Source organism: Haliotis rufescens, unplaced genomic scaffold (assembly GCF_023055435.1).
Source record: "Haliotis rufescens isolate VD_foot unplaced genomic scaffold, xgHalRufe1.0.p SCAF_1, whole genome shotgun sequence".
In the NCBI taxonomy this organism is placed as follows: Eukaryota; Metazoa; Mollusca; class Gastropoda; order Lepetellida; family Haliotidae; genus Haliotis; species Haliotis rufescens.
In genome coordinates, this window is record NW_025963779.1 from 11304980 (window position 1) to 11318976 (window position 13997).

At 39.0% G+C, this 13997-nt stretch overlaps 1 protein-coding gene across 1 annotated transcript in view; it reads right to left on the reverse strand.

Moving 5' to 3' along the window:
• Positions 1 to 725: 725 nt before the first annotated feature.
• The window catches only part of LOC124147682 (platelet-activating factor acetylhydrolase-like), a 45757-nt gene continuing 32485 nt past the window's right edge, over positions 726 to 13997 (reverse strand). The window contains exons 4-9 of the mRNA XM_046518409.2: positions 8141 to 8318; positions 6958 to 7071; positions 4175 to 4266; positions 2565 to 2735; positions 1391 to 1539; positions 726 to 1005 (exon numbers count right to left, since the gene is read on the reverse strand). Of these exons, the coding sequence (XP_046374365.2) occupies positions 905 to 1005; positions 1391 to 1539; positions 2565 to 2735; positions 4175 to 4266; positions 6958 to 7071; positions 8141 to 8318 (805 nt within the window). The 3' untranslated portion in view covers positions 726 to 904. The remainder of the gene's footprint in view (positions 1006 to 1390; positions 1540 to 2564; positions 2736 to 4174; positions 4267 to 6957; positions 7072 to 8140; positions 8319 to 13997) is intronic.

The window sequence follows — 13997 nt, forward strand, 5'->3', positions numbered from 1 at the left end:
AAAAAACGATTCAAACACATCCTGAACTGAGCTCTAAAATACTTCTGGAAAAATGGTCTCAATATTGTACATTTTCATAATGTGACCCTCATATGCAAGATCTTGTACATTATAGGCACTGGGTTTTTGAAAGGTACAATACGAAGATCCTGACTGAAATCTTAAAATGCATGTTGCTGGGCGTTTATTTTTATTATTGTAATTATTGTTGTATGAACTTCAGTATGTCTGTCTCCTTGAGGCTAAGGCTGTCTGGTATATGGTCTCTACCAAACAGAGGGAGTGTTTTCCTGTGACCATGGTGCTGATAAATGCTGTGGTTGTCTCCAATCTCATTAAAATCAGATCTTAGTTTTTGCTACTGCTAAACAAAGATCTGAGGACATCCCATTATGGGTCACGTCAGAACGAACTTTCGCGAATTTTGACCGACTAATGAAATGACTGACAAGAAATCGACATTAGCTAATCAGAAGGCAGCTTTCTCGAGCTTTACAACACTAGTTTCAAACTGGCGACTACGCTTCGAAACATATTTTGTCGTATTCTCGATTAAAGAAATTAAAACTGATAAGAAGAACATTCTGGAATTTCTTATAGATGGCCTAGATTGTATGGATATAATCATAAAACCCGTAACTGTCGTTCGGAATACCCTGTGTTAAATATTTCTTGGTTGCATGATTAGAAAACACATTCCGAATGTCACTTTCATGATCTGGTAAGCGACGCTCTGATTGGTTGGATGAAAGGTCGTTCTGACGTGACCCTTAATGGGATGTCCTCAGATCTTTGTTTAGCGGTAGCGAGAACAAAGGTCTGGTTTTAATGAGATTGTGGTTGTCTCCAGCCACAACATGTTGCCCTGATCCCTGGTCCATGGTCCGCTTTCAGGTGGGTGTGATCAGCTGAGGTCCAGCAGGGTTCCCATGACAACATGTTCCCGCGTGCCCATCAATACATCATCAAACTGGTTCCCTGTGCATGAATCAGTACAATCCTGACCTGCAGAGGAAATGTAAAGTATGTTTATGAAAAGTAATTTACATATTTACTAAAGAGATGGATATTTCAGATTCCCCAAAACTTCACCAGTCTTCTATCTCAACTGATATCATAACACACTGGGACAATACGCAGTCCTTGAAAAGTGACACTTTGGATACAGTTGTGAATTTCTTTGCATGTGAAAGGTAAATATTTGAACATCCTTGCTTGTAACTCTGGAATGATAACATCCGAATCCCCCAAGCAAGTCTAGATTTCTCCAGTTTCTGAGAATCGCTTTCTTCGGACTCCTTTCTATAACATATTTGAGGACAATTTAACCAAACACATTGTAATCTTTTTTTATTTGAGAGACATAATGCTACACTACTGGCCATCATACCCAGGTGTTTCCAGAGGAAGCCCAGAGTTCCACAGCGGATGATGTCCATGGCGACATGTGGAGTGAGCTTGTTCCGCAGATTAAACAGGCGACCCATTGCCTTGTTGGTGAGGAACTGGAAGTCTGAGACACTCTGATGGCATGTACCCCTGCGGGACACATGATAGCATTGTAAATATACACTGTCAATTGCGAATACTCTGTCTAGATTATCTGCCGAAACAGATTCCATTTGACAGAAGGGGCAAAATAGCTGTGAAAATTATATGAATGGACCACTGAAAATCAGTGATGACACCAGGTGTTCATGAAAATGGCAGACATGTCCTGCCCTTACGGTAGCACCCGCCATTCACAAGTTAAATTAATAAATCCAGTATTAAAAAAATAAATTCAGAAATACATACCAATCAGGACAAATAAATGTGAGATTTAAAAGACAGAACCTGTTGAATCTGCTCTGTGTCATGTTCTTTGCTCAATGTGACATGCTACACTCCATGTGACCTGCTATGGTCACTATGACACATGATTTTACCTGCTAAACCCCCAATACCCAAAACACTCTATAACCCACCATGTGACCTACTACTCTGTGTGACCTTGACCTCTATGTGATGTGTGGCCCTCAATGTGACCTGCTACAATGTGACCCTTGACCTTTACATCTGTGACCCTCTGAGACCACTGACTGTGTATGTGACCTTGACCTTCTATTCCACACATGAACCTCAACCCTCTAAAGTCACACATTACCCTCTATGTAAGCTGCTGTTCTGCTCTCTATGCAACCCATTATACACTAGATGTGACCTGTTACCCTCAATGTGACCCTTGACCCTCCACATGACCTGGTAAACTCTATGTGACTTATTACTCTCAAGTCATTGTATGGCCTTAATTAATGTTGATGCGACATTAAGTTTTGACTCACTCACTATTACTCTCCATGTGACCCATGACCCCTCAAGTACCTGCAAAAGTCAATGCGACATGCTACACATGATGTCACCTGTTACTCTCTATGTGACCTTGAACCTCTAAGTGACCCTTGAACTTCTTTGTGACCTGTTACTCTCTATGTGACCTTGAACCTCTAGGTGACCCTTGAATTTCTATGTGACCTGTTACTGTCTATGTGACCTTGAACTTCTATGCGACCTGCGACACTTACTTTATTGTCAACATCTGCCTCTCCACATTGTCGGCCTTCAGCCTCATCATCTGCTGCACGTTCTTCCTCCACTGGAACGTCTCCATGTTGAGCATCAGGATGGGCTGACTCACGGTCTTGTACACCTTGTCATCTAGGGGGTGCATCCACCCGTCTAACACCACACCAGCTCTGTACACAACACGTTGCAAGGAATAAAGTGGATGGACAAATACATCAAATACACTCAAAAGAAAGCTGGAGTGCCTTTGAATACTGTGCATAGTGGTTCAGGTCATCTTTCAGCAACATCTCAGCAGCAAAGTAGAGATAATTTATGGATAACAACTTCTTTATTTACTGTAAAGGCACCATTTCAGTGTAGATCCTTAAGGCCTTGCTTGACAATGGTATAAGGATCTATACCGAAACCTCGCCTTTACAGTAAATAAAGAAGTTGTTATCCATAAATTATCTCTACTTGTCATCCGTCAACTTCTAAGTAAAGCCTATCAAACAATTTAATCTCAGCAGCAGGCAAATCATGTAAGAAATCTCACATCTAAGTTCTCACTACCGCTAAACAAAGATCTGAGGACATCCCATTACGGGTCACTAAGATCCGATTTGAATGAGATTAGGCATGTAAGCAAATCTCAAGCCGCCTTACCAGCAGCTGATAGCGTGAGCTTCAAGCTCTCAATGGAGTACAGAGTTACACAAATCCAGCCCAGTAATGATGGACGCAGCCCTCCAACATGGCTGCCTATTCGGGCACTATCAACAGGTTTGTCATCTGATACCCTCATGAGATCTTACTGACAAATATTGTATAATGGAGACTCCATGCAGTTTGAACACCAATGGCAACAGATTTAATCTAGTCTCAGTATAATTTCTGTCACAATTGTCCACATGAAGCCATTCAATGTTTCAGCTTCCATCTTTGTTGTGCTCTTCCGTCTTTGTTGTGCTTTGTTAAGCTTTTGTACACACACAAACAAAGGATGACGTACTTAGAGTTTCATCAAGGTAGGAATGAAGACAGGATTCTTTCCTTTTTTGTCAATACAATATTTTGGTACAGATGCTAGTACCTTCATCAAACAAGTGGAGAAAGTTGAAGTCAATTGTGACAGTGCCAATATCAAGGTAGGAGTGTGATCAAGTCAAGCACTTCATTACATGTAAAGCGGTTCATGTTATCCAAGTGAAATGTTTTGTACCAAACAGTTTATGCATAAGGCCTGAAAAAATAAAAGAATTGGTTCTCAGGCAATGACCTTTGAAAATTACACAGTACGAACTGGCGGTAGGTAGGTTGTTTTTTTGCATGTTCAACTAGTATGTAACCAATTTAACAGTTGTGTACCATCAACCTGGGAAAGGGCCTCCCTACATAAACAAGCATACAAACTCCTATTGCCACCATGACCTTAGCACAAGATGCACACTAATGTAGTAATCATGTAAAGGGAAGTAACTGCGTGCTATATTGAATCCCATTTCAGTATTAGAATTTCTTATTTTATTTTGAAAATGGAAATAAAATGTGCGGCACTTTATGATGTTGAGAGCAGTACCTGAGAACCAGGACTATGAGCAAATAAATGAGTTCACAAGCTGCTTACTTAAACCTCTCATCGTCAGACAGTGCACAGACACAGGTGGCGCCACCAAACGAGTGACCGATGATGGAAGCTTGTGTGATGTCCATGGTGTCCTGAAGGAAATACATAATCATTAGTAAAACATTGTAAATCAGTAGTAAAACATTTGTAAAACATTTGTAAATCACCCAGGAACATATATAGGTGTTGCCAAATCATGCTAGTTACAACCAAATCATTCAAAAAGTGACTGACGGACTGAATGTTGTTCTACACCACAGTCAACAATATACAGTCAAGTCTCGTTAATCCGACATCGTTGGTTGCACATGATTGTGTCGGATTAACGAGTATGTCGGATTAACGAAATTAAGTGATTTGTGATCGAAAATCGGACGTCTTCGCGACAGATAATAAGTGTGTGCCTTGTAATAAAATCATTAAAAACGAAATATTTATATTATAATGTTGTTTATTCATTCATTCCTTAATTTATAATCAATGACAGTGCAACAACACACGTTTCCTCGTGTAAATGCAAGTGCTACTGTCTTAACAACTTGCTTCATCAAATGACCACGGAGTACGATGACCAGTGTCGGATTAACGAGACTGATTAATGAGTGATTTCGGTAATTCGTTGCAAATTAGGTGTGTCGGAGTCGGAGTGCAAGAATGTCGGATTAACGGGGCTAAATAGCACTGAATCAATCGATTCCCATCATTTGTGTCGGATAAAGCCGAGTGTCGGATTAACGAGTGTCGGATTAACGAGACTTGACTATATCAGGTATATCACTGCTAGGAATACACAATGCCATTTAGAAAGTGGTCAAATGTAACACTTTCTTAGAAAAGTACAGATTCTAGTACTTTAGGGGGTTGAGTCCCGTCCGTCCATACTCAACCCCAAAAAGTACTAGAATCTGTACTTAACTAAGAAAGTGTTAACCCAAACATAACATTTGTCATTTATCACTGCTGTCTGTAAATAATCGAGTCTGGATCATAGCATGGCCATTTGAAATGTGTATATCTATCAAAATAATTACATCTATAGCTGCTTAGATCTGCATCACTTCAGCAAGATATTATCGAAAAAATGTGAATCAGTTAATCCATGTATCAATTTATTAGTCCATCCCTGTGAATCATGTTGGTTGACCAAGGTGATTGTAGAAGCACAGTACTGAATCATTCAACTACAGTGAGTGAGTGAGTGAGTGAGTTGGGTTTAACGCTGCTTTTAACAGTATTCCAGTTACATCACGACGTGTCAGCTTATGTGGGAGAAAAGCCCGAAGTGATGAAGGTCTCAGATGTTTACCACTTCGGTGAAACCCACGAGCACGGGTATGGTGCTGACAAACCTAGAAACATAATCGGGACGAGCCGGGATTTAAACCCATGGGACGCAACTCTGCACAGCGAATCGCAGCGCCTTAGACGACTGGGCCACCCGTCCCCCCTAATTCAACCACAACTCACCATACTTAAACCTCCTTATATCAACAGCAGACAATATTTTCAAAAGATCATCTTTAGATTTTGTGTTCATCTTCTAGTGTATCAAATGTCAAACAGCCATATGGTTTTCAAAATAAAAAATAATTTTAAACCATTTCATGAATATTTAAGAAAATATTTGGCACAGGACTCTGGAATCTCAGCAGTCAACCTGTAAATATTTCCTTACCCCCTTCTTATGTATGCATGTATACCCAGGATACAGTAAGACAGTGTATTGATTTCAGCAATCAGAGCACATATAGTACAATGTGCAATAATGTGTCACACAATATGCTATTGATCAGGTATCAATAAGGACTACAATACTCTCCTATTTCACCCATACTGTGTGTTAAGATACTTGGCTCCGGGATCAATACTTCTGCCTCTTTATAACACACAGGCTCTTTCACTTTACCTAATGAGCTGTGTGTCTCACAATGACATTAACATAAGAAATAGGGCTGATTACTCTTTCATGGAAATTTTTTTTTGGGAAATATCGTTTTATGGTCTTGACATTGTCAACTACACAGCTCCACCTTAGATTTGATATGTGAAGATTTGCAAAGGTATTAGGTTAATATCGCCTTTTATTAGTATTCAGAAAGATTTTTTGTAGTCATTGAGTTTAAAAGGCATTTAGAAGTGATACACAAAAGGGTGAGAATTTATGGATGTCAACTTCAGTATTATGAGGAACACAATGTTTTGGAGTATATACTTACTCCTTCATTCACTTGGTAAAGGAGTAAGTATATACTCCAAAATGTGAATATACACCTGATGAAGGAGTAAGTATATACTCCGACACATGAATATTCACCTGATGAAGGAGTAAGTATATACTCCGACACATGAATATTCACCTGATGAAGGAGTAAGTATATACTCCGACACATGAATATTCACCTGATGAAGGAGTAAGTATATACTCGGACACATGAATATTCACCTGATGAAGGAGTAAGTATATACTCCGAAACGTTTTGTTCCTCATAATAAAAAAGCTGACATCCATAAATTCTCTTTCTTATTTTTCATATATCAGTTGAAACATTTACCATATTTCTGTAGACATATGTTGATTGTGTATATTTTTTATCATAACATATTTTCATTCTGTTTGGGGATCATTTCGCAGATCAAATTGATCAATGAAGATCTTTTTAATTCTTTTCTTCAATGTTCAAAATATGGAAACTGGAAGCCAATCTGTAAACATGGTAAACCAAATTGAAATAGGCAGGCTCCCTATAAAACATTAGAAGTTTCTGGTGCATTCTAATATTGACCTTGAAGTGACTTGTATTGATGATAATTCCCAGGGAGTTGTACAGCGGTTTGCCATCATTCAGATCCTTGAGGATGTCCAAAACACGGCTACACTCTCTAGCTCTTTGGTGAACCTGTAATATTGAAATAACATGTCGCTGGTACATCCAAACTGGCTGATCATTCCACATTATCAGGGTTATTTTACTACTTGACATTCTGAAATCACACAATATATTCCGAATTTCTTGTTTTCAGTCTACCAGGCCGAACCGACTCCGACTCCTTCATTCAAATATTACCCAAGTGCTCAAAAACTCTTGCATGTAATATTTAAATCAGGTTCAAGAAAATTTCATGAAATCAAATCTCAAAATATATATTAAAAGAAGGATCTATGTTGAACATAAACTAAATGTCACTAGAGATATCAAATAGACTTCTTCTCATCTGCGTCTCTTAAAATGTTAAATAACATGACTTTATATACTACTCTAAAGAAGTTAAAAAACAACTGATTTTGTTCATATGACTATAGTTAATCTGTCATGGCTATGGGTATTGCAATACGCAACCTCCATTTGTAGGTGTACTTTAACTTTAGTAGAAACATTTCTGTCACTCAATTAATCTAAATAACTTTTCTTTTCTTTTTCACCATGTATTGCTATATTTCTAAAGCACATCAAAACCAACCCTGAGGTCAATCTATACCTCACATTATTCTATTACAAAATACTACAGTTTCTGTAAGTAAACTTAAGTGGTACTATTAGGTTACAACTAGCTACTTATCAATCAAAAGATCGGCATATTTGTTGATCAGATTACCACAAGATGGAACATGAAACTAAGGCTGATGCTGTCTGTTTAGATGCCTGGTTGTGGTGTGGATTATGTGAAGTTTCCAAGTAGCTTTTGTCCACGTGAGGTATTGTGACAGCACTAATTGAAATGATTAAAGGTAGTCATATGGTAAGCATGATCTTGTAGTCACCTGTCAACCTCCGAACTGAGTATGATTAGGATAATTAACTCCTAACACATACCTTGCAACACCTTACACAGCTAGTTGTTGCTAATCATTGTAATTTGTACAAATGACCCCTTCTGACGAGGTCTTTATTATCAAAACATTATCACATGATTAGGCTATCTCACATATATGCTGTCATTAACGTTCTGGTAGAAATCTCTATTAACCTGTTTGTTTCTGTAGTTAAAGTCATCCCACTGGATGTGTTTTGGCTTGTCAAAGATTTTCCAGTCCTCGCTGAAGCTGTTGCGATGATGATGGTGACTGTGGTTGTTGTCGTCAACGTGTCGGACGGAGTGACGGAAGCTCTCTCGGAGGCAGAGAGTCATGGAAGCGGATCCATCCCTGCAAAATAATTTGTTTTTTAAATTCAACACAATCCAGAAAACCTTCTTAATGTAAAATAGGGACAGACCTCATGCACTTGTCCAAACTCATTTCTGTTTATTTTTATGTTATATGCAAAATAACTCCATTATGGAAGAAAAAAAGTAGTTTCTTCACACTGACACTAGTCTTGAGACCATCAGACTAGTACAGTCTCTAACCTTGAAAATAAACTTAAATACCCTCAAAATATATTTGTCACCTTTTACCTTATTCATTTACCCTTGGATATTTGTCAATACCCTGATCCATTTTCGTCTACCAGACCATTGATTAAAGTGTGTAAGGGATCAGGTGGTCAAAGGGCTATTATGACTTAGACTGCACACAACTCAATCAGATAGTTTCAGCTGAGCCTGTGTGTCCTGGTACCCGACAGTGTAATAATCAATGTTCACAATCAGTAACAGGCCAACCCACTCCAGACCTGAGTGACCCTGACAAGGCCATGTTGACTACACCTTGGCTTTAGTAACGCCCGTCTGCCTGCCAATCCCAAACTGATAACTACCCGGTATTTCGTATTGATTTGTTTGTCTTACTAGGAAGGGGTGGTCGGGTAGCCTAGTGGTTAAAGCGTTCGCTCGTCATGCCGAAAAACCCGGGTTCAATTCCCGACATGGGTACAAGGTGTGAAGCCCATTTCTGGTGTCCCCCGGCCGCCGTGATATTGCTGGAATATTGCTAAAAGCGGCGTAAAATCAAACTCACTCACTCACTCTTACTAGGAAATCGATTATATATATTTAATTGATTTTAGGGTCATAACAAAGGTTTGAATAATGGTCAGTAGAGTACAATAAAAAAATATTTTTAGAATTAATTAAGAATATAGGTCGAAAATGTTAACGTAAATGCTTTTATATTTTTCTCCAAAAGTCATTAATTAAAAGTTCTAACAACTTAGCAAATCTTATAAGCACATTTTGAAAACAAAACAAGCACTATATTTCATAAATGTGCTTTTACATAACAACCTTGATATCATGCTGATGCAGAAAAGACAAAGAAGTGTCAGGTCCACATTTGAAGAAGAGGGTTTCAATATGTCCATCATTACTTCAAGTTTGGGAGCATACAATCCCCTCTACTTGGTAGAGCAGTGCTAATCCTACAGAGACTCCATCTGTATGCTACAGTCAAGTACATGAAGCTTCTTGACTCCTGTAGCAAGTCCTTGAGTGATCATTGACACTAATGTAGCGACACAGGCTTCTCATCAGCACTTTAACCTCTGCTCCACCAATTCGTTCTCACCTCCTCCTGTGTCACAGATCTACGTTTGCTCTATTACACAATGCACGACCATGCTCATCCAGGTGGCAGTTCAACCGGTGTCGTCAGAACGGAAATGGTGTTGTCTTTAAAACTAACAGGTTCCTTTGGGTCTGTTAAGACCAAACTAGACCCTTTGTTTAGCCAATTATGTTGAGGCCCTAACAGGATCCTTGTAGCTCTGACCAACCAAGGACCTTCCCCAACATCTGTGCAACACTGGGCCTATGACAGACCTCACTAGAGACCCTTAGTCTCTGAAAATATATAACCTTGACAGAAAAACAACTCCATTTAAATTGAAATGGAGCCTCAGTGTGATGGGTGATTCCCTCAAAACTGTGGAAAATCTAGACTTGCTTCATTCAGAGCTATTACAGTAAGGACTCGGTGGAAGGGAGACTAGACTAGTCCCCCCACCCCAACATCTGTACACCACTGGGCCCATCTAGTTCTGTTTAGTTCTATTCTGTTGACTCCCTTAACTTAGCATGCATACTGCTACTCCAATTCGAGCTCCTATACTTCATTCTATAAGTCAAACATATTTCCAGTCTTTCACCTAACCTTGCTCCAAGTCTGTACTGACTGATAAAGTTCATTGACATAATTCTATATAGATAGTAATTATATCTTTACAACAGGCAAGCCTAAATAAGCCAGTCTTTTATAAGGACAATTTGTTCTTATTAATTATATAATCTAGATATTGTGATTAAAACTTATAATCATTGCCTTAGAGACTTGTGCAAGTCTATCTTTTACCTGACACTAACAGGCACACTTGTTTCCTCCGGTCTACCATTATAAGATTGTGCCCTCCTAAGATCGGAGTAACCTGTCAAGTTGTATCAAAGTAAAGTCTGTGTAAGACATGTTTATGTAGTTGCACCGGACTGCCCCCTTCTACTGCCCCCTTCTACGTGTGTTGTCTGTCCAGTTGAATCAAGGGACTAATTAGATCAAACATTTGAAGACAGACTTGATTAACAGGTTTCCCCTCCTTCAACACATTCAACAGATTCCCCATTTCACTTGGTGATGATAAAAAACAGGACTTTCTTGAGTAGCTGATTAAAGATTGACAACATTCAGTTCCAGTTTTCCTACGCTTGTGATATGGGAGATGTGTTGCCCTAACGATTCCAGGCAGGAATCTGTGAACCCCCCCCCCCTCCCCAGCCTGAAAGTTTTTAAATATATGATTGCATTTTAAGCAATTTAGTGCAGTTTGCACAACATTCACACCAAGAAATGTAACAAGTCAATGGCAAAAGTCAATAAGTCAAATAAACAAAGATGGCGGATGCAGTAAAATTTCGAAGTTAAATCAGTACTTTTAAAAAATCCGGCATAGCTGCTGTGCAGGTCTGGGAGCAATACTGCCATAAACTTCACCCCCCATCCCCCAGACACAAGGACAACTGTCACAAGCGTGCAATGTCTCACCCTTTCCCCATGTTGATGCATATTGAAAAAAAAATACCTTGTACTTACTTACCGTTTGTTGAAAAAAAACCAACCCATTGCGACCATAAGATATTAATACAATATATATCCCCGTGTTATGGGTTGTCTGACGCCGAAGAAACATTCATAGTTTTCTCATTTATTTATAGGCTAAAAGACAACTTTATCTTAAAAACAAGCCATCATCTGATTATTTACAATTTCAGTGTGATGCCACACCCCACGTTATAGTGCAAGTATTCGTGATAGAAAACGTATGATGTCTGAAAACCTATGATGCTGAAAGCTCTGATCGAAAACAGGACAATCCTCAACGGTTTTCGATAACATTTTTCGGAGTGTTTTTTAAAAAATCTGATTAAATTTTTACGCTGAAGAGGATTTTTTTCCAAGGACTACTGTTTTAAAAGTATAATCGACTGCATTTGGCCGAGATTTCTTATGAATATGGGAAGTGTTTTGTTGTTTTTATTTCTAATTCATAATTCAGTTTGACAATTGGCAAATATAGCAGCCCACAAAACAAGCCAAGATTAAAGGTACATGACACCCCACAACATCAACATGGATGATTTCCTGATCATTTATTGGTAACTGACGGCAACAGGAAATGGTCCGTCTGAACCTATTAATTTCTTTTATGTCTATCAATGCCATAGTATGTTAACACAATATATGTATAGCAGATGGCTGTGTTGTCAATATCTTTCCTCATTTGGCAACCAACCTGTTAACAGCCTTATCATTTGGTTGTCAACAGCAACAATGTAAACATTTACTGATGGGTCATTAGGTGAGCATTTTGGAGTGTTTCCATATTTGGACTTTGACTTCAGGTGTTTGTACTAAAGGGAACACTCAGTGGGGTTCTAATAATTAACTCATTCTCAATGCAATAAATTTGCTGACTGTACAGAATCATGAAAAGAAGAATTTCTTTTGTGCTCACAGTCTACTGCTTTTGAAATGGTCATTCTATCAATTCAAGGCCATTGAATCCTGAGGTGGTATCAATGGGGCGTGACTGTTTACTGTTTGTATGGCGTTGCCAAAATACCACCTGTCCTTGTGATATATGTCCTATCTGAATTTGTGGATCCTACGTAACATTTGAATAGGAGGCATCTGAAAAAAGAATATTACATCTGTTCCTAAGGGAGACATTTATGGAGACACGGCCATATATGTCACTCATATATCGCTTTTGAATATTTCTTGGATCAGCCAATTACATGACAATTTCGATTTCAGTTACCCGATCACTTACAGAAAACATGATTAATTATTTGGTGGTTGTTTATTGGAGTTAATATGTGTGTTAGAAAAGTTCAAATCTATTTCACTATTGTAGTTATTTTATTTCATTTATTCACCTAAAATTTCTTTGAGAAAAAAATTCAAAAATCACGAATCTTCATCAAACATACATTTTGCATAAAAAAACATAAGGTTGATTAGGTGTAGTGTTCATTTAAACCATGTTAATAGTTAAATCAGGTGAAAGAAAAATACCCAAAAATACTGCAGTACACCAAACGTATCATATCTATACCTGACATACTAATTACCAACAATTTGGTTCACAGACGCTACCGGCCAGCTTTACAGCTGATCTCACATGAGTAAGTGTTTGTGACATATGCATCATTGATGACCCCAGGACACACAGTAAACAATACAGTCAGGGGAAGAGCCCTCACAATCATCTGGGACTTCGTGCTCCCATGCAATGTAGGTCTGTGGGTACTTCATAATTAATGGCCTCATGACACTACATTTCAATGAGAAAAGAGCAAGCTAATAAACTAGACAAGGAACAAGAGATTGACAACAAACACCAGACAGACATTGATATTTGTGTGTCTTCACTTGACACAAGTCAAACAACTTGAACCCTTATCTACATTCTCTTTGAGATTGTTCACTAACTTATTGTTGAAGTCTTACAACGATTTCATCAGATAAGAGTGAGTGAGTCTGGGTTAACGCCACTTTGAGTATTCCAGTTGTATCACAGCGTGTCAGCTTAATGTGGGAGGAAAGCTTGAAGTGATGCACGTTGGTGACACCAGCATAGGTATGATAGTGACAAACCTAGAAACATAACCATGGGATACTGGAATTCAAACCAGATCCTAGGTTTCTGGGATGCCCAAGGGATACAACTCTACACAGCGAATGTCCAACAAGTGCCCACTGATCAGATAAGAACGGAATCAAACAGGTGAGGTGAGGTGAAATTTGGTTTAACGTCGCGTCCAAGATTATTGCACTTATATAGCGACGTGCATGCACGTGTATGTGTGTGTGTGGCTGCTTGTACTAGTCCGGACTGATGCCGATTTATAGTGCTAGCTCACTGAGATACCATGCCGCAGTTTAACATGAATACCCCACTCAGACACAGTATACTGACTCCGAGCCGACCAGTCCTTGTTTTAGCCCCTTAATGCCGAGTGCCAGACAGGGTAACAACAAGTACCATCTTTTAACGTCTTTTTGTATGACGCGGCCCGGGATCGAACCCTGGACCTTCCGCTCTCCGGGCGGACGCTCTACCACTAGACCACGGAGGCGGTCCGGAATCAAACAGAGTAGAGAGGTGGGGGATATTTGCAATTATTTTGTCATGGTTTTTTTTTTATTTTTACTTCTCAGTATCATGTACACAGGAGTACACCAGCCATTTGTGTCCACAAGGAGATTCTGGGTCTCTAAGAACTTCTGCTTGTCGTATGAGGCTACTAAATGGATTGGGTGGTCAGACTTGGTGATCGTGCGTCAACGTACACTGCTAACATGGACACTGCTCATAATATCAATCACTGGTTTGTCTGGTATGAATCTTATTATTTTCATGTCACCATCATATAGCTGGAGTTGCTGAGTGTG